General features: G+C 41.3%; 1 protein-coding gene across 1 annotated transcript; it reads left to right on the top strand.

Annotated features, from left to right (window-relative positions):
* The first annotated feature begins 3,437 nt into the window (after positions 1–3,437).
* Positions 3,438–22,525, top strand: LOC121378000. The gene is made up of 4 exons (XM_041506097.1): positions 3,438–3,928; positions 5,785–5,893; positions 11,583–11,759; positions 22,416–22,525. Exons 1-4 carry the CDS (start codon positions 3,641–3,643, stop codon positions 22,523–22,525), a joined length of 684 nt encoding a protein of 227 aa, XP_041362031.1. The 5' UTR covers positions 3,438–3,640.

Raw genomic sequence — 22,525 nt, forward strand, 5'->3', positions numbered from 1 at the left:
TATCTGAGTGACAACCAACAGCCGATGTGTATATCTGTATACAGTATTGTTAGTATGAGTGACACCCAACAGCCGATGCCGATACAGTATTGTTAGTATGAGTGACACCCAACAGCCGATGTGTATATCTGTATACAGTATTGTTAACATGAGTGACACCCAACAGCCGATGTATATATCTGTATATATTACTATTAGCAGGAGTGACACCCGACAGCCGATATGTACATCTGTATATAGTATTGTTAACATGAGTGACACCCAAGAGCCGATGTGTATATCTGAGTGACAACCAACAGCCGATGTGTATATCTGTATACAGTATTGTTAGTATGAGTGACACCCAACAGCCGATGTGTATATCTGTATATAGTATTGTTAACATGAGTGACAACCAACAGCCGATGTGTATATCTGTATACAGTATTGTTAGTATGAGTGACACCCAACAGCCGATGTGTATATCTGTATACAGTATTTGTTACATGAGTGACACCCAACAGCCGATGTGTATATCTGTATACAGTATTGTTAACACGAGTGACACCCAACAGCCGATGTGTATATCTGTATACAGTATTGTTAACACGAGTGACACCCAACAGCCGATGTGTATATCTGTATACAGTATTGTTAACATGAGTGACACCCAACAGCCGATGTGTATATCTGTATACAGTATTGTTAACACGAGTGACACCCAACAGCCGATGTGTATATATGTATACAGTATTGTTAACATGAGTGACACCCAACAGCCGATGTGTATATCTGTATACAGTATTGTTAACATAAGTGAAACATTCAGTCGTTGTTAGCATGATATCAGTATGTCGAGAATAGTTATAAATTTAGTGGTTTAGAATACAATTAATTGACCCGGAATCATGTTTTTCATATTCCCCACTATCAAAACCATGTTTTGATACACAAATCACCTTACTAAGTAAAATGTTGCCAGAGATATGGTTGTCGTTAATATGATGGCAGCCAAATATCTGTGTCCCGAGTTAGTGTGAAATTTGTGTTCTGCTCCTGACCGTCGGGGTCTGATCTGTGTAACCACTAGGTCGACCTGACCATCTGGTCTGATCTGTGTAACCACTAGGTCGACCTGACCGTCGGGGTCTGATCTGTGTAACCACTAGGTCGACCTGACCGTCTGGTCTGATCTGTGTAACCACTAGGTCGACCTGACCGTCGGGTCTGATCTGTGGAACCATTAGGTCGACCTGACCGTCGGGGTCTGATCTGTGTAACCACTAGGTCGACCTGACCGTCGGGGTCTGATCTGTGTAACCACTAGGTCGACCTGACTTTCGGGGTCTGATTTCTGTGTAACCACTAGGTCGACCTGACCGTCGGGTCTGATCTGTGTAACCACTAGGTCGACCTGACCGTCGGGGTCTGATCTGTGTAACCACTAGGTCGACCTGACCTCGCCTTTAACCTGCGATTATACTGATCAGATCCCAACGATAAGAGTGAGAAAACAACATTACACTCATTTCACAGGGGAAATCGCATGACGTGTACAATTTGCACATGGGAAATGGCAGACGCGCTCTGGTCACCTTTGACAAATAAATAGCATCGTCGAGTTTAAATGCTGATTGCAAACTACAAATGGCATGTCCAATCTTATCAGTACGTAATAATTAGCATTATTATATTTTAATGCATTCCTTTCTAAGGCCTTTGAAAAGATCTAAAATATGCATTACATTTAAAATAGTAACATGCATAATCGTTCATCCTCCAAATACACATTCTCTTGTTAATGTTTATACATGTGTATGTTTAGTAGAGATGCGGTATACGCAATATACATTTTGAACAATATGCGTACCGGTATATTGCGCTTATATATTTTGTACATGTCTTAGTCACACGTATTATATTTTCAAACAAAAAATACCAGTTTAAGAAAAGAAACAATAGCATCACCTGATTGACTGGTGTATGTATTATTTATTAAGTTATACAAAACGTACATGGAATTAGAGCACTAAATAAATTGTAATAATTGAGAATTGGTCTTCGCAGTATATCTTGGTACGTATCACAATTCAGATTCCTGTTTCGGAATATATTGCAATACGAACATTTTGGCAATCCCCATCTGACACTGCTGTTTAGTATAATTGTGTAGAATGGCATGAATCATCTTCATAAATCAAGGCTAATATTCGTTCCTCGTATTCAGCCTTGATACATATAGTCAAGATTACTGATATCCACTACTAGCGCACTCTATTGGAAGAACATTTGTAACACCGATTATGTCCCTTACACGATGACATCGCTGACCAATCACAGCATCGGTAACATGTGACAATCTTGAAAGCAATATCAAAAATTAACCGCCGAAACTTTTTTTTTTAACATATCGTGACAAACACGACACGTTTCCACGGACGCTGACGCTGCCATCTTTGTTTACAATAACAAGGGAATCTATAAGGAGCGTTGCGATTCGTTGCAATCAGATCTTATCGCATCCAATGAAATTTAAGCATTTTGTGGCACGATTTCTTGACGACATGTATCAAGGCTGAATACGAGGAACGAATATTAGCCTTGATTTATGAAGATGGGCATGCATATGAGCCACACGTCATAGCTCAAATAAACAATTTCTACTAATGCCGTAATTTCTTATCGCTTCAATCCCCTTTGTTTTCGGCACATTGCATACAGAAAACATTGTGCTGATTTGTTGCAATGTGCTTTTAACACGCTCAATTCGATATGGTCTGCATTAATTTTTCACAAAGAACAGTGACGTAGCGAGGGGATGGGGGTTGTAGTGGTGGTGGTGGTGGTGTGGGCATGGGGGCCATGCTTCCAAATCAAACTTTTAAAAAACCAAACAGGTATTAAAATGTATAAAATCATACCTACCTACATACATACATATATAGTGTCGGTTGACGCCCCCCCCCCCCTCCAATATGGGTTCCCCCCAATATAAAATCCGAAAAAAGACAAAAGACACCATTAATAAATGAATAGATTGGTTTGAAATTACTTTTATATAATTTCTAAAAGCGTCATACCTACAGTCTTATGGGAAATACTAATCTCGATTTTGATTAATTGTTTATACAGATGTTTTGTTATGATTAATAGTTGTGACAGTTGCTAAGCAGATGAAGTTGCATTGCCTTTGGTTTCCATAACTTAGTGTATAATTTATTTGTGGGTTTTTGTTTTCGTAAATACAAATAAAGAGTTCACAAACGTTGGAATCTAACCCGTGGATTGGGCGCTTTGGGAATCATTATCTAATCAGAAACGGTTGACGTTTTATTCAATAATTATCGGTACAACACTCATAGCTGGTTGGATGCTTGGATCAAAATAAAACCAGGAAGCATCACGTGTAAATATGGATTATTAGTGTGAACTTTGGCCAAACTGACAACACACTACAACACATGCAGTACTCACGAGTTTAATCAACAAACGGAGTTTATGAAGAAATTCAGAATAATCACAATTTTTGCAAAATATTGAATGAAACCGTGTCAATTTGGATTGTGTCAGAGTGTAAACCATTTATTAACATCTTTCTAAATTCCGCCGGGCTTCTATTTAGTGCTTATATTTCCAGCTTCAAGCCTGCTCCAGTCACTTGATGGTGACCACGCAAGAACGGGTGGTTTTCGAGATGCATTTGTTAACAGTGTTAGCGGCGTCAGTGTTGTGGCTCACTAGCGTGTGCTGTGCTATGTCTGATGGCGGGTATCGACGACTTCCACATTCCTCGTTGACGGCGTGTTCAGCCGCCTGCAGACACGATCATCGATGTGAATCGTTCACCTTCAACCTGCGCAACCTTCAGTGTCACCTGAATGACATCCAGTCAGCGCAAAACGAGGAGGCCATTTCTCTAGGAACAATTTCCCGCAACAAAAATAACAAGGTGGGATATTTATTTTAGCTAATATTATAGCACATACATATCCTGTTGGTAAAGTTAAAAGTTAGTTTGTTTGGTTTAACGACACAACAATAGTGCATTGCTTTGATTGGTTGATTCGCCTATTGAATATGATATAATGCAATATATAGCAGTCCATAATGTCCCAGGTATGTTGTTAGTTGATTTTGTAAAAGCTTTTAATTCTGTTTCTTGGGAGTTCATTCAACAAGCACTAGAATGGCAATTAAAAACTAGATTCAAACATTTTATCAAAACGTAGAGGCAAGAATAATAAAAAGATTGTTTTCTGAAAGTTTTAAATTCGAACGAGGCTGTAAGCAAGATGACCCTCTTTCCTCGTACACTTGTATAATGGATGGATGGCACGACTTTTATTTTAGATGGATCTCTCAAGTCCCTCGAGTGTACTTTAAAACTATTAGACATGTATGTCATTTTCTCTGGTCTGAACACAAATTACGCAAAATCAAAAGACATTTAGATTGGTATTTAAAAGTTTTCGAATGACATTTTTCGTCATATAAGATGGAAGCTAGAATGCAGTTTAGAACAATTTACTCTCTTGGGTGTAAATTTTAAAATTAATATTGGTAAAATTATTATTTTAAATTATAAATATAAAATACCGTTGAAGAAAAATGAATAAACAATGATCAACGAGGAAGTTAACAGTATCAAATAGAATTATTGTATTGAAAGTCTTAATAATTCTTTAAATTACTAAATCATATTATTTCCATACCAAAACCGCATGAAAAATTAATTAGTCTTAAGTGCTTTACACACTGTACGCGAGCGATTGTTGGCGCGAATTTCACGTTGACGCTAGCGACAAGTACATGCACATTGCTCGCGAAAACCCCCAAAAAGTTCGTGCGAATTTTCAGTTGTCAGTGTAAAATGGCGTCTGTGACAGTCGAAGTTTACCACGAGGATGATGATGAGGAAATGTTGCTATTGACATTATTGTTACGCCGTAGGAAATTCCACGCCACACATTGTCTTTCAGTTTTGCATCTTTGTAGTTGCAGCTGCTTTTATCATAAAGCACTGGATGTTATTGGATGGCTATTATCAGTTCTTCCTTTTTCTTTTCTTTGGTTGACAGTGCCATTTTTTTAAACCACGTGCTTCTTGACCGGGAACAGGAAATGACGTTGCAGGCGAATTATCAACGCGTACGAAAACAAATAGGATTGATTCTATTTTTTAAATTCGCTCGCCTAAGTATTCGCTCGCTCTTCATTCGTACGCGTGCAGTGTGCATTCACAGTATAGTTTGTGTTTGTTCTATATTTTTCACTCGCTCGCCTGTCTAATTCGCTCGTGAATTCGCGTATAGTGTGTAAAGGCCTTTACAGTGGCAGTAAACTCAGTCTTTTTACAGCCGCTGATTGGAGATTTTAGGCAACGAAAAATATGTTCGACGTTTTATGGTCGGTCTGTTGTTTGTAGAAGATTAAAATGCATTTAATACGAAACCAAAATTTTTACATACTCTGAAACTAGAGCGTGCGACTTAGAAATAGCCTATCTCTACCATTCGTGGTGCATTTGAAATGACTCGTGGCACATGTAAAGTTTTCTGGACATGATGTATGTGTGTGACGGCAGCGGGTTTCCTCTTAGTGATGCAGTAACCTTCTATTAATTTCCAAATAGCTGAATATCGGCATCTGAAGGTAGGCCTAATAGCGGCTTGAGGGGTGGTATTGGGGGGGGGGGGGAGTCAGCCATATATTATTTTGATTTTGGAGTAGGGGGCAATGCATTATCTTCAGACGCCTTCAAGTAGTTTAAAATGTGCTGTGTACTTTCCGTATCCACAATTCCAGGTGACCGACCCGTGCACTGCGTTCTCCTGCCCGTGTAACATGTCCACGTGCTCAGTCTGTCGCCACTGTGACGTGAACCCGCGGACCGGGACGCCATTGTGTGTTGTTGGTGAGTAGACTGTTACATTTCATTTATTGCTTAGCCTTGGGAACTTTATGGTGTGTTCTGTGTTGTCCTAATTCGTGTCGACGGACGCTCAATACGGTGGCATGGGCTGCTTGAAGAAATGGTCGCTAGACTGGTGCTTCACTTTAGACTGAATGACTACATCGGGAACCAGTCATAGTTCGAGAACGTTAACATACCTCGCTGTCACTGAACGCGCAATTGAAGTGAATATTGGGCTGTCACTTAGAAGGGGAAGTTATACAAGTGACATACGTGTGTAGATAAAGTGGGCGGTCACTTAGAAGGGGGAGTTCTACAAGTGACATACGTGAGTAGATAAAGTGGACTGTCACTTAGAAGGGGAAGTTATACAAGTGACATACGTGAGTAGATAAAGTGGACTGTCACTTAGAAGGGGGAGTTCTACAAGTGACATACGTGAGTAGATAAAGTGGACTGTCACTTAGAAGGGGAAGTTATACAAGTGACATACGTGAGTAGATAAAGTGGGCTGTCACTTAGAAGGGGAAGTTCTACAAGTGATATACGTGTGTAGATTTCTAGATGTAGGATCTGCCTGATAAGATTCGCCAACTCTTTTGACAAAATTGTGTTTTAGCCTGTTTTATTTATATTTATTTATTCATTAGGACACAAAAACGTGATAACTATTTTCTCCATACTCATGGAAGATATAATTATAGGATATTAAAGGAGCTTCCATTTTGTATCATGTTTATGTCCCGAGTGAAATAAATTTCAATTGCCGCGAGTTTAATATTCCATTTATTACCTACTGTCGATCTTAATTTTTATTACATACCTGTTCAATCTTACTATAGTGATAAAGGCATCCTATAATTACGATTTCATTGGATAGCTACAAATAAGGCCTTTCTAATGAGTTTAAACACTTCGAACAACATGCAGTTTGTAAGCACAGACACACACAAAAGGAACACGACCTCTTAAATTTGAAACACATTTCTGTTGTTTTTTAAAGTCACTTTTTAAGCTATATCATAATAAAGAAATGTTTGTATTAGGCAAATGTATCTACGGTGAAATGCATACATGTATATGTTTTGTAGGTATTAGAGGGTACCGTGGGTTGCCAGCGCCCGGGCCAAGGCGCCCGGGGCAAGGCAAGTATTGCGCCCCCTAACCAGTGGACCGTTAGCACTCCCAGAGTTCCTTCCACCAGTCCAGAATTTTGCGACCGGGGCAGCCGCCACGATGGCCCCGCCCACGCTACGCCACTGAGAGGATTGTTTCAAAGGTCTACACATTGACGAGATATAAAATTTGCATCCTTGCGCGTTTCTGGTTAGCTGTTCACATTCTTGGTACCCACCTTGCAGACACTTTATTCATGTTTAGATAGTAGATACCCATGCAGAATTCGTTCCACCGATGTTTTACTAATGTTATGGATACAGACTAACTAACTGCCTGATGGTCATTCGCCTGTTCTGTGTGACTGTGTCAAGGACAGCATTAACGTTTTTGTCAGTGGACACTTCACATGGACGACCAGAGCGTGAATCATCTTCAGTACTCGTTCTACCCCGTGTGGAATGAGCACACCACTGCTATGTGGTACTGTTTGATGGAGCATCATCCCCTAATGTTTCAGACATATCCTCATCAATTTGATATTTGTGTGTAAACTTTAGTGCTCATGCATTCATCGTTATTTTTTATTTTTTCGTTTGTTTTCTTCTTTTTATTTTGCATTAAAAAGTTGTGTTTATTTACAAATCACCATCATCATCTTCATCAAGAAGGAGATGCTTTATTTAACGACGCACTCAACACATTTTATTTACGGTTATATGGCGTCGGACATATGGTTATGGACCACACAGAATCGATATTGAGAGAGGAAACCCGCTGTCGCCACTTCATGAGCTACTCTTTTCGATTAGCAGCAAGGGATCTTTTATATGCACCACCCCACAGACATGATAGTACATAACACGGTCTTTGTTACACCAGATGTGGAGCACTGGCTGGAACGAGAAATATCTCAATATGCATCTTCATCAGGGTCTAAGGATTGTTGCTAAATATCCGGTCCTCGGCAGAATGGAGGTTTCATCAATGCGATATAATATCTAAATATCCGGTCCTCGGCACAATGGAGGCTTCATCAATACGATAATATCTAAATATCCGGTCTTAGGCAGAATGGAGGCTTCATCAATGCGATAATATCTAAATATCCGGTCTTAGGCAGAATGGAGGCTTCATCAATGCGATATAATATCTAAATATCCGGTCCTCGGCACAATGGAGGCTTCATCAATGCGATATAATATCTAAATATCCGGTCCTCGGCAGAATGGAGGCTTCATCAATACGATAATATCTAAATATCCGGTCCTCGGCACAATGGAGGTTTCATCAGTGCGATATCCGGTCTTAGGCAGAATGGAGGTTTCATCAATGCGATATAATATCTAAATATCCGGTCCTCGGCACAATGGAGGCTTCATCAATACGATAATATCTAAATATCCGGTCCTCGGCACAATGGAGGTTTCATCAATGCGATATAATATCTAAATATCCGGTCCTCGGCACAATGGAGGCTTCATCAATACGATAATATCTAAATATCCGGTCCTCGGCACAATGGAGGTTTCATCAATACGATATAATATCTAAATATCCGGTCCTCGGCAGAATGGAGGCTTCATCAATACGATAATATCTAAATATCCGGTCCTCGGCACAATGGAGGTTTCATCAATGCGATATAATATCTAAATATCCGGTCCTCGGCACAATGGAGGCTTCATCAATACGATAATATCTAAATATCCGGTCTTAGGCAGAATGGAGGTTTCATCAATACGATATAATATCTAAATATCCGGTCCTCGGCACAATGGAGGTTTCATCAATACGATATAATATCTAAATATCCGGTCCTCGGCAGAATGGAGGTTTCATCAATACGATAATATCTAAATATCCGGTCCTCGGCAGAATGGAGGCTTCATCAATACGATAATATCTAAATATCCGGTCCTCGGCAGAATGGAGGCTTCATCAGTGCGATAATATCTAAATATCCGGTCCTCGGCACAATGGAGGCTTCATCAATACGATAATATATAAATATCCGGTCTTAGGCAGAATGGAGGTTTCATCAGTGCGATAATATCTAAATATCCGGTCCTCGGCAGAATGGAGGCTTCATCAATGCGATATAATATCTAAATATCCGGTCCTCGACACAATGGAGGCTTCATCAATACGATAATATCTAAATATCCGGTCCTCGACACAATGGAGGCTTCATCAATGCGATATAATATCTAAATATCCGGTCCTCGGCACAATGGAGGTTTCATCAATACGATATAATATCTAAATATCCGGTCCTCGGCAGAATGGAGGTTTCATCAATACGATAATATCTAAATATCCGGTCCTCGGCAGAATGGAGGCTTCATCAATACGATAATATCTAAATATCCGGTCCTCGGCAGAATGGAGGCTTCATCAGTGCGATAATATCTAAATATCCGGTCCTCGGCACAATGGAGGCTTCATCAATACGATAATATATAAATATCCGGTCTTAGGCAGAATGGAGGTTTCATCAGTGCGATAATATCTAAATATCCGGTCCTCGGCAGAATGGAGGCTTCATCAATGCGATATAATATCTAAATATCCGGTCCTCGACACAATGGAGGCTTCATCAATACGATAATATCTAAATATCCGGTCCTCGGCAGAATGGAGGTTTCATCAATGCGATATAATATCTAAATATCCGGTCCTCGACACAATGGAGGCTTCATCAATACGATAATATCTAAATATCCGGTCCTCGGCAGAATGGAGGTTTCATCAATGCGATATAATATCTAAATATCCGGTCCTCGGCACAATGGAGGCATCATCAGTGCGATAATATCTAAATATCCGGTCCTCGGCAGAATGGAGGTTTCATCAATGCGATAATATCTAAATATCCGGTCCTCGGCAGAATGGAGGCTTCATCAGTGCGATAATATCTAAATATCCGGTCTTAGGCAGAATGGAGGTTTCATCAGTGCGATAATATCTAAATATCCGGTCCTCGGCAGAATGGAGGTTTCATCAGTGCGATAATATCTAAATATCCGGTCTTAGGCAGAATGGAGGTTTCATCAGTGCGATAATATCTAAATATCCGGTCTTAGGCAGAATGGAGGCTTCATCAGTGCGATAATATCTAAATATCCGGTCCTCGGCAGAATGGAGGTTTCATCAGTGCGATAATATCTAAATATCCGGTCCTCGGCAGAATGGAGGTTTCATCAATGCGATAATATCTAAATATCCGGTCTTAGGCAGAATGGAGGTTTCATCAATGCGATAATATCTAAATATCCGGTCTTAGGCAGAATGGAGGCTTCATCAATGCGATAATATCTAAATATCCGGTCTTAAGCAGAATGGAGGTTTCATCAGTGCGATAATATCTAAATATCCGGTCCTCGGCAGAATGGAGGCTTCATCAGTGCGATAATATCTAAATATCCGGTCTTAGGCAGAATGGAGGTTTCATCAGTGCGATAATATCTAAATATCCGGTCTTAGGCAGAATGGAGGTTTCATCAGTGCGATAATATCTAAATATCCGGTCTTAGGCAGAATGGAGGTTTCATCAGTGCGATAATATCTAAATATCCGGTCCTCGGCAGAATGGAGGCTTCATCAGTGCGATAATATCTAAATATCCGGTCTTAGGCAGAATGGAGGTTTCTTCAATGCGATAATATCTAAATATCCGGTCCTCGGCAGAATGGAGGTTTCATCAGTGCGATATCCGGTCTTAGGCAGAATGGAGGTTTCATCAGTGCGATAATATCTAAATATCCGGTCTTAGGCAGAATGGAGGTTTCATCAGTGCGATAATATAGCATGGTGCATCAATGGTCGTAGTATGGGAAGTGCATTTAAAAGATCACTATTCCGTTAAGAGTGATGGCAGTGGGTTGACCACATGTCGAAATAACCACATGATAGAAGAAAGAACCCCCACCCCCCAAAAAACCCCAACAACCCCAACCGAAAACAAGAAGAAACCCAGTTCTTCGTTACAGCTCATCGCACCTCCAGCAAGTGGCATCACGCAGAGCTACCCCCCCCCCTCCCCCCACCACCACCCTTCCCCAATCAAACACACAATGAAGTCGACATGTACTTGCTGTATCCCAAACAGCTCATGAATACAGTTTGCCTCAACTGTTTTTCTTTTGTTTTATTTATTTATTATTAACTGAGTTTTGCTTTTTCTTTCAGCGTTTTGAAAAGGAATGAAATAAAGTAGTCACTTGCTTATGGAGAGGGGTGGGAGTTTGTTATTGGTGGGTACTTTAAAATTTATCTTTTTGTATGGGGAGGAGTACATTAAAAATTAGTACAAATATTTCTCTCTCTCTCTCTCTCTCTCTCTCTCTCTCTCTCTCTCTCTCTCTCTCTCTGCGTGTGTGTGTGCGTGTTTCGTTTGTGTGTGTGGTGGGGTTTTTTTGGGTTTTTTTTAATTCAATGTTGTCTTGTTTTGTTTGATTTTGTTTGTATTTTGATTTTTGTAAGTGTATGTGTTCTCTTTTGACTGTTGTTTCCACATGTGTAATTGTAGATTTGGTTAATTTGGGCTGTACTCCATGTTGTGTTATTACAGATATATCTGCCTGCCTGGAATCCCCGTTTGTGAAGAATGGCGTCGTACACGGCGGAGGAAACTGTCTCGTTGGAGTGATGAGAAATTACACATGTAACCCTGGTTACGTCAGCCTGTTCAGCGGTCAGATCACGTGCTCTGAGGACGGCACGTGGAGTGCTGGTGTCTGTGTGAAAGGTTTGCAGTGTATCCACAGCCATTGGTGGATGGCAGCAATGGGGTGGATTACTGAAGGAAGCTTTTCTATGTTTCTTGTTTAAAAAAAAAATTTTTTATGTAGTTGGCTTTAAAAATTATGATGTCACATACTTCATTTTGTTCCAATAGAACACCATCCCTAAGTTCAGTCAGTGAACGCTTCGCAAACTTCGCGAACTATTTGATTGGTTCCCTACGTGGCCATTTGGTTCAACGTGAAGCACATAACCTTGTCTTGCGGACGTTTTTCTGCTGGGTCTGGCTAAACACATCCCACATTATCATAGTATCATGAAATATCCTAATTACCACATTCACCATTAATGCATGAATTACATGTGCATTCCGTGCTGACTGACAGGGGGTTTTCCTCTTTTTGTTCTTTTTTTTCTGGGTGTTTTGTTTGGTGTTTTTTTTTTGGGGGGGGGGAGGGGGGGGTTGCGAGTATAGAGCCTAGCTCAGGTTAACCTTGCGATTACACAGTCACCATAAAACAACAATTATACTCATGTCAATAATCGTGCGCCGAATAAATGTTGTAAATGCGGACAAATACAGGCGCGTGTGCAGGATTTATGTAGGGGATCTATATTATGGTGAGCGATGTTTATAGGGGTGAGGGGTCAAGTGATGCTCCTCGGAAAATATATTGAAAATAAAAGATGAAAATGTGATTGAGCTACGGAGGGTGGTGGGGGTGGTGGTCGACCCCTGAAACCCCTGCACCGGTACTGAATGACGATAATAAATGATATTCAAAATGGAATCTCCTATGCTATCGGTACATAATGAATAATACAAGTGTTTACTGCATTCCATTCCAGAGCCGTAGCAATCACGAATAGGTGTGTGTTTAAGGTGATCAATACGATATAATAATGTTCAAGCCGTGCCGGGGGAGGGGGGGGGGGGGGGGGGGGTGGATGGAGGGTGTGTGTTTGAGTGAAATATCGCATCTCTAGTTGATCAAACCGTACTTTTCTATTAACTCTGGTTAGTTTGAGCAATGCGAGTTGGAACATCCTGGGCAACGTTTCTGACTCTTATTTTACGCTGCTGTAATTGTATCTAAATGTGTTAGTAAGATTATAACCAAACGTAGTGTCCATTTTCAAGAGCTGAAATTAGGCCTTGCGACTTTAAATATTGAATATTGTTCATTATATATTTCAATAGGAATTATTGCAAAATCACCAGGAATTATTAGCTCGAAATGTTCATGGGTAGTTTGATATGGCCACATGAAATACAAAGGTAGAGCGAGAAACAGCGTACCCTTTTAACAAGGTTTAGGGCATGTTCATCCCGGGCCCGGCCTTTGGATAGCCAGTGGTCTGGTCCGGGACAGAATCAAGGGTAGAGATGACGAATTTGACGCTTTCGCTTCAGAAGTTAGTAACGGGCGAAACCTCAGCGAGGAATGCTCCTTATCAAGCGTCCAATCTCATTTGGGGAATCTATTCTTGGCAGAAGTAGTCCGAATGGTCACGTTTTACAAGGCGTTGCCCCATGATATCCTAGACTTGTTCAATGGGTGAAAGGTCTGGGATCAAAGCTGGCCAAGGAAGTGTGTTAACGTTTTGGTGTTGCATGAATGTCGTCACTAGTCTACTACAATGAAGGCGGGCGTTGTCGTCTTGATAATCGAAATTTTGACCAGCATGACACGCGAAGGTCACAAATATGGGTGCGATGATATTGTCTCCATAGTACTGGCCTTTGACTCTCTCTTGGACAGAGTGAAGTTGGGTTCTGTCAGTCATGGTGATTCCACCACAGGCTAAATAGCTAACTCCTTTCCAAAACGGTCATGAGCTTGAAACCCAATCACGGCGATGGTTAGTCTAAAGTGTACCTGGATTCGTCGAGAAACATCATTCAGGCCTGTTGTCTACGTTCTTCTCACCATTAGCGTCTGGCATTAGTGTGTCTCGCCGTCACTCCAGCTGTAACACCAGATCGAAACCCCTCTGCTCAAACAAATTTTCTTTTTTTCTTAATATCTTTTCTGGGGGAGCATGACTCGACCCCTCTATAAATGTCGGTCGCCACAGTCTAAACCCTCCCCTGTCAAAAGCTCTGAACATGGAGGTGGTTGGCTATATGATGAGATGCAGATTGACGTCGAAGTGCAGGTTCTGATGAGGCGATGCGCGGTCGGTTTAGCATCAATCCCCATCGGTGGCCACATTTGGCTATTTCTCGTTCCAGCCAGTGCTCCACAACTAGTGTAACAAAGGCCGTGGTATGTACTATATTGTCTGTGGGATGGTGCACATAAAAGATCCCTTGCTGCTAATCGAAAAGAGTAGTCCATGAAGTGGCGACAGCGGGTTTCCTCTCTATATCTGTGTGATCCATAACCATATGTCAGACATCATATAACCGTAATTAAATGTGCTGGGTGCGTCGTTAAATAAAACATTTCTTTGATGAGGCGATCGTCAACTGGAGTGTGGCCCTAGGGCGGTCCGAACGAGACCGAGCATCCACGTTTTGAGTCGTTCAGTGTCAGGTCCACCGAAGACTAATCACTGACACCCGACACTGTGTCGGGTTCACAGACGACTGATAACTGACCTAGATATGTTCTATGTCAGGTCCACAGACGACTGATCACTGACTGAGATACGTTCAGTGTCGGGTTCACAGCTGACTGAGATACGTCCAGTGTCGGGTTCACAGACGACTGATCACTGACTGAGATACCTTCAGTGTCGGGTCCACTGACGACTGATCACTGACTGAGATACGTCCAGTGTCGAGTCCACAGACGACCGAGATACGTCCAGTGTCGGGTTCACAGACGACTGATCACTGACTGAGATACGTTCAGTGTCTGGTCCACAGACGACTGACCACTGACCGAGATACGTCCAGTGTCTGGTCCACAGACGACTGACCACTGACCGAGATACGTCCAGTGTCTGGTCTACAGACGACTGACCACTGACCGAGATACGTCCAGTGTCGGGTCCACAGACGACTGACCACTGACCGAGATACGTCCAGTGTCGGGTCCACAGACGACTGATCATTGACCGAGATACGTCCAGTGTCTGGTCCACAGACGACTGATCACTGACCGAGATACGTCCAGTGTCTGGTCTACAGACGACTGACCACTGACCGAGATACGTCCAATTTCAGGTCCACACCCGACCGAGATACGTCCAGTGTCGGGTTCACAGACGACTGATCACTGACCGAGATACGTCCAGTGTCTGGTCCACAGACGACTGACCACTGACCGAGATACGTCCAGTGTCGGGTCCACAGACGACTGATCACTGACCGAGATACCTCCAGTGTCAGGCCCACATACGACTGATCACTGACCGAGATACGTCCAGTGTCAGGCCCACAGACGACTGATCACTGACCGAGATACGTCCAGTGTCTGGTCCACAGACGACTGACCACTGACCGAGATACGTCCAGTGTCGGGTCCACAGACGACTGATCACTGACCGAGATACCTCCAGTGTCAGGCCCACAGACGACTGATCACTGACCGAGATACGTCCAGTGTCTAGTCCACAGACGACTGATCACTGACCGAGATACGTCCGGTGTCGGGTCCACAGATAACTGATCACTGACCGAGATACGTCCAGTGTCGGGTCCACAGACGACTGATCACTGACCGAGATACGTCCAGTGTCTAGTCCACAGACGACTGATCACTGACCGAGATACGTCCGGTGTCGGGTCCACAGATGACTGCTCATTGACCGAGATACGTCCAGTGTCTGGTCCACAGATGACTGATCACTGACCGAGATACGTCCAGTGTCTGGTCCACAGATGACTGATCACTGACCGAGATACGTCCAGTGTCGGTTCCACAGATGACTGATCACTGACCGAGATACGTCCAGTGTCGGGTCCACAGATGACTGATCACTGACCGAGATACGTCCAGTGTCGGTTCCACAGATGACTGATCACTGACCGAGATACGTCCAGTGTCGGGTCCACAGATGACTGATCACTGACCGAGATACGTCCAGTGTCGGTTCCACAGATGACTGATCACTGACTGTGATACGTCCAGTGTCGGGTCCACAGATGACTGATCACTGACTGAGGTACATACAATGTCAGGTTCACGGACGATAATCATTTACTGAGATACATTCAGTGTGTAAGCAGCAATTCACTGTGCTGTTCCAACCTGCAGTTTACCCACAGGCCGGGGTCTTTCTTCACGATGCAGACGTCGCATGGTTACGAAATGGCCGAATATTCACTACAATGTGCCTCTTGGGTTACGATCTAGTGCGTACAGAATGTACGCAAACACAGTATGTTAAATTCGGAGGTGCACACGAAACACGTGCAATATGTGCGTTTGTACGAATGTTTGCGTTTGGAGGATGTATTGAGCAGAAACGTCGTTGTATGTAATGAAGCTGATTTTATATTTATATCTTGCTTCATTCAATAATTATTCACCGTTGATCTCCTGATTTTGAACAATATGGTTTAAACAATATTTATTTCACAAAAGAAATGGATTGACAAATAGGCCATTGGCCTATATTAACGCATCTCCACACATACTTTGTTACATACAATTTATAATATACACATATATCTATAACAATTACATAATTTGCACTCAAACATAAAAACAAGTCTAAATGACCATTAAATTAATATACTTGTCCATGCGTACACGTACCCACATACATAAATATACCCGATTTCCTAAGATTAACTTACATCAGTGATTCTCGCCCACCGCCCACAGTACAGCAGCCAAACTTGCAAGTGACAATGTGATGTGGTATAAATGGCTTTAAGAAATTAAAACGTGAAGCGTTTTGACAATTCGAAAAAGTTATGAATAGATTCTGCTATACGTAAATTAAGGTCCAGAGGGTAATCATATATATATATATATATATATAGCCGCCGACGAACTTGTCCGAGCTGTCTCGCTGGCGGAAAGGAACCTGTCAACCAGATGGGTGCGACCAATACGCCGATCTCGTCTTGCCATGGTTATCCTAGGTCTACCGCTTCGTGGTCTCTCTCTTGTAACACCAGTGATGCGCACACCTCAAATTGCACGTGCTACACTAGCAAGTGCATCCCCGTTGAATAAGACTATTCATAACCAACATGGCTAGTGCGTGCATAAAGTGTAAGCTGTGCCCGAGATTTTCAATAAAACTGATAAACCAAACCTTGCATTGTGTTAAAATGATTGCGCAGCATTACTGAATTAATTGTATTTAGAAAAGATAGAAATATTAGTTATTACCTGTTTATGTAACAAAATAAGTCCATTTCGGCACTCAACTCGAAGTCAAATATATAGCGGTAAAAATTAACTTGGAAAGTAAAGTCAGTTTAGTAAGTTTACGGCTGGGATTGTGCTCCACCGCATGTTTCATGAGAAGAGTTCTTGTGCTCACATGGGGATATATGTATACTACTCAAAAGAATTTAAGGGTCAGACGATATTTTCGACATTATTTTCTGAATGTCAATTATATTAGCTAGACCATAATGTCACGCATGGTATTGTTCCATTTTGACGAAAGTGGGTCTAAGCAACCCATAAATGAATTAAAATCCACTGTCATTGACACTGTCGACTAGTTCTAATGGCGAAAACATGCTTACATTTGCACGTAAATTAGGGCGAAAGCGAAAGGTCTGCTAAGTGCCCATAACTTGCTTTTTCACAAAGCGCTTCATTTGCACGCTTTGCATGTGTATTCCATGTTCCCAATGCTGAATTTCCGTATAATTGGAGCTTGCGTTCGTGTACGGTGCACACTCCAAATTCGACAATGGTACGATGTCAACTGACTATCGAAGATCGAGGAAGGGCTATTGCTTGGCTTCAGGATGGCAATACGCAAAGAAATGTTGCTCTGAGACTTCGTGTCAGTCAGAGTGTCGTTGGCCGACTGTGGCAACGGTACCAAGCAACGAATTCTGTTAGAAATCGTCCACGTTCGGGAAGACCCCGAAGCACTACAAATAAAGAGGACCGCTACATCACCAATATGGCTCTACGTCAACGCACAACCACTGCACGCCGATTACGTGACAATCTGCGGACTGCGACTGGAACTCGAGTGTCTGATCAAACCATAGGCAATCGTCTGAGAGCCAATAATCTACGCTGCCGTCGCCAGGCTGTTTGACCACCACGCCTACCACGTCACAGAACGGCCAGACGTCACTGGTGCACGCTTCATCTGCGGTGGCAACGTGTTCAGTGGGGTCGAGTGATGTTCACTGATGAGTCCAGGTTTAGTCTCCAATTCAACGACGGTCGGGTTCGTGTCTACAGACGTCCTGGGGAGCGCTTCGCTGACGTTAACGTTAGACAACGTCACCGGTTCGGTGGTGGCAGCGTCATGGTGTGGGGCGGCATCTCTATCCACCACAGGACCCCCCTCTATGTGGTGGATGGCAATCTGAATGGAATCCGCTATCTGAATGAGATTATCCGGCCGTTGGTTCTCCCAGGCCTTCAGCAGATTGGCGGCGGGGCAGTTCTGCAGGATGACAATGCCAGACCCCACCGCGCCAGGGTGGTAACGGACTTTCTCAGACAACAAGGTATCGCCAGGATGGATTGGCCAGCATATTCGCCTGACTTGGCCCCAATAGAGCACGCCTGGGACGAATTAGGCAGAAGAGTTCGGGATAACCATGCCCCTCCGGCCAACCTTCATGACCTGGGTCAACTTCTTATGGCAGAGTGGCAGGCCATTCCCCAAGAGTTCTTCAGACGTCTGATCAACAGCATGAGGCAACGATGTGTCGAGTGTATTCGCGCCAGGGGTGGATTCACACACTATTAAACGAATGTTCTAATGTGTAAAATCCATGTTTGACAACCTTCAACTTTGACAGCATGTCATGTGACTTTCTTGTATACAGTGACGTTTATTTGTGTTTTTTTGTAAATATGGAACAATAAATTAAATTTTTGGTGTAGTTTACATCATCAATCTAATACACTCTGAAACTTATTTGGTTATAAATTTTTGACCCTTAAATTCTTTTATGTAGTATATTAAAAGTGTTTATATGCAGCACAGAACCTGCAAATAACGAGTTTCAACAAGTTGTGTTCTGTAAGCTTAATGATGGCAGCGTGGTTTGCTCCTGATTGGCTTTTTTTTCTGGCTCACTGTGATTATCGCGCAAACCTAATTCCGTATATTCGGAGGATCTAGAAATAGTTGACGATTTCTGTGTGAGCTTCGTTGCCGAAGAACTTAACATGTTGGAATACCAGTGTTGCTGACTTTCCGATAGAGAACTGTTAGTAATTATCGACTGTAGGCCTACATTTTGATGTCCACTCAGTTGCATTATGTCCGTTATCCCGTAACTTTTGAACCAGGCACTTCCTTGCGCTGTGGTTTGTCAAACGTTTATCTTTTAAACTGGCTTTATTTGCCATGGTTTTCATTATTGATGACAGTTTTTTCTTTTCTCCAATCTTTTGTTTTATAAACCATCTTTCTGATCTAAGCGGTATGGTTCGAGTAGCGATGTAGAATGGATCATCGGGGTTTGAGTATCCGAGTGGCCTTTTTTCAGCATAAATTTTATATTGTTTAATCGGGTCTTTTTTAAAAACGTTTTCACAAGCAGTATGTCTGAAAGCGTTTTTCGAAGTGTATTTTTGTTTTCTTGTTCTTTGATAAAATTCTCAACGTTTCAGGTGTGTTTAAGCAGTCGTCGTTAATATTTGTGACATTCAAAAAAAAAAAAAAATCTTCAAATGAATCCATATGCATATCAAAATTGGCCATGTTACTTGATATTAATGTGAATAATTTTCATTCGAGACACTCGGCTGCCTTTTTGCTTGTTTTGTGTAGGCTAGGCAATAGTAGATGATATTCACAAGTTCACACACACACACACACACAAAATTAAATTAAACATCCCCGGAAATTGTGTGATCATGCGCAGTGGCCGTGTAAATGTGTTTTAATTTAAATATTTAATTCAAAACACTAGCTTCTTCCAAATGTTAGCGGAGGTGGGCAATTGAAAATAAAAAGTATTCTAACGTTATGAGAAATATAAAAGATATATGTAGTTACGCAGTTTAGCTTTTGTTGCTGGAAATGGATGTTTAGAAAAATTAGCAGCCAAATCATTGTCATGTGCAGAATTCATTTCCTAATAACATGATAAACGCTAAAATTATCATGCTAGTAAGGTAGGTGTTATCAGGCAGTGATTTAATAACACTTCGAATTATCAGGTAGAGGTTATCAGGTCAATAGGAAGCATTTGGAGTTGGGTTTTGTTATTCATAAAGAAAACAACATCAATAATATGGATAATAAAGAAATTATTACACCCGCGTGTATTTTGCGAAAGAACATACCACTCGACCGCTAAGCGGTTTCGTGGTATATATTTCTGCGCAAAATACACTTGTGCAATAAATAGGAAGCAAAAACAACGTAGCCTATGTGAAGTTCTGTATATTTATAGTTAACAACGAAAAACAGTGATATTATCCCTATTCTAATACTACACCTATTAGGTGTATCTGTAAAACATTTTATTGTAGGCCCTATTTTTTATTAAAGAAATCCCACAAATCTTAAACGTGCATTGTCTGGAATATTTTTATTATTGAAGCATTTGGAACAGAAAATCCTATTACGTTTGGTACATATAAGACGCCGCACTCCGGATTGGTTTCACTACACTGGCTTTTCTAAGTTAAAAATAAACCCAGTATTTTGAAAGTGGGACACTTTTGCCGGGCTCCCTCTGGGCTAAAAATAGTACGGTTATTCTACTGTTGCATTACAAAAACCGAGCGGATTCTAGCAGCCAATTCCTAGAAGCCAATTATGCTAGCAGCCAATTTCAGCAGACACTCATGGCGACGTTCTAAACACCGGACTCGTACGCCTTTCGATTGTTACCAGTATTTCACACACTTTTAAACACACTGTTATGCTAATTTTTATTATTCACTACAACTTAAAGGGACACACCCTAGTTACGTTTATTTGTTAACCATTACGGCGTTGTTTTTCGCTATTAAACTCCATTTTTCACAAATAAAATTGCAGTTTACTTACATTTTATTATTTAGAATACGCATTTCCATTCACCTGAAGTGCTTTTTGGTAATCCTGATGTTTGTAAAACCACGAAATGCATTTTTTGCATTTTTTCACAAAACGTGTTGTCGAGAAAAAACCGTTAAGCAAGCGAGGTCCAATCTATTTTTAGAGGGGATATTTCCATTTCAATGTCACAGACGTTGGTATATCACGTGATCGTTATCATTTTGGTTCGGTTTGTTTTCTCGTGCACGGTTCGCGCAATAAATATCTACAGCAATATATAAAACAAGTAAAGAAAACAATATGCAAATTAAGGTGTTCTGACCAGGTCAGCCCTTCCTCGCTGGTGCCAACAATTAGACATAAACACTTTCTTATCTCAGCACTGAGACAGACACTTAGGCTTTTTAATTACACAAAGCCGGACCAGTATATCCCCTTCCAAGTAGAAGCTATTTTGTATGCCTTAATATACCCCCTTGAACTTGAACTACGAATTTAAAGTTAACCCCATATATTCTAATAAAAATTAACCCCATATATCCTAACACCTTCACCAATAAAACGTAAACGTCTCTTCAGAAGTTAATGCCAATAAAAGGCACCTTTATTTTTAAGTAAATTGGTACCGGTACTCATCTTATAATTATTTTATAGAATTACACTTACATATCCATTGTCTAATACATATCCAATTGAAAATATTGTTTATCAATGTTCATTATTTTCCTTTTCACATGCTAGACTGTCAAATATTTCACATCCTGGATAGTCAACACTTTTCACATGCTAAACTGTCAAACATTTCACATCCTGGATAGTCAACACTTTTCACATGCTACACTGTCAAACATTTCACATCCTGGATAGTCAACACTTTTCACATGCTAGACTGTCAAACATTTCACATCCTGGATAGTCAACACTTTTCACATGCTAGACTGTCAAACATTTCACATCCTGGATAGTCAACACTTTTCACATGCTAAACTGTCAAACATTTCACATCCTGGATAGTCAACACTTTTCACATGCTAAACTGTCAAACATTTCACATCCTGGATAGTCAACACTTTTCACATGCTAAACTGTCAAACATTTCACATCCTGGATAGTCAACACTTTTCACATGCTAGACTGTCAAACATTTCACATCCTGGATAGTCAACACTTTTCACATGCTAGACTGTCAAACATTTCACATCCTGGATAGTCAACACTTTTCACGTGCTAGACTGTCAAACATTTCACATTGTAGATAATCAACACTTTTCACATGCTAGACTGTCAAACATTTCACATTGTAGATAATCAACACTTTTCACATGCTAGACTGTCAAACATTTCACATTGTAGATAATCAACACTTTTCACGTGCTAGACTGTCAAACATTTCACATTGTAGATAATCAACACTTTTCACATGCTAGACTGTCAAACATTTCACATTGTAAATAATCAACACTTTTCACAAGCGGATTCTTGACAGACTGTCTGCATTTCCATTATCAGTACTTTGCTTGTATTCTATGATGGACTCGTATGCTTGCAGGATCAGTGACCATCTTAACAAACGCTGATTCTTCACCTTCAAATTCTTTACCACACAAGAGGATTGTGTTCCCACCAAGTAGAATGAAAGGGATTCTACTCCCCATATGA

The sequence above is a fragment of the Gigantopelta aegis genome, chromosome 7 (assembly GCF_016097555.1).
Source record: "Gigantopelta aegis isolate Gae_Host chromosome 7, Gae_host_genome, whole genome shotgun sequence".
Taxonomy (NCBI): domain Eukaryota; kingdom Metazoa; phylum Mollusca; class Gastropoda; order Neomphalida; family Peltospiridae; genus Gigantopelta; species Gigantopelta aegis.

What these genes read in the sequence shown, in the direction of transcription:
- LOC121378000 (XM_041506097.1), top strand. Translation starts at nt 3,641, where the DNA reads ATGGTGACCACGCAAGAACGGGTGGTTTTCGAGATGCATTTGTTAACA. An exon ending in CCCGCAACAAAAATAACAAG is followed by an intron (nt 3,929 to 5,784) that starts GTGGGATATTTA and finishes CCACAATTCCAG; the next exon opens with GTGACCGACCCGTGCACTGC. An exon ending in TGCTGGTGTCTGTGTGAAAG is followed by an intron (nt 11,760 to 22,415) that starts GTTTGCAGTGTA and finishes GTATGCTTGCAG; the next exon opens with GATCAGTGACCATCTTAACA.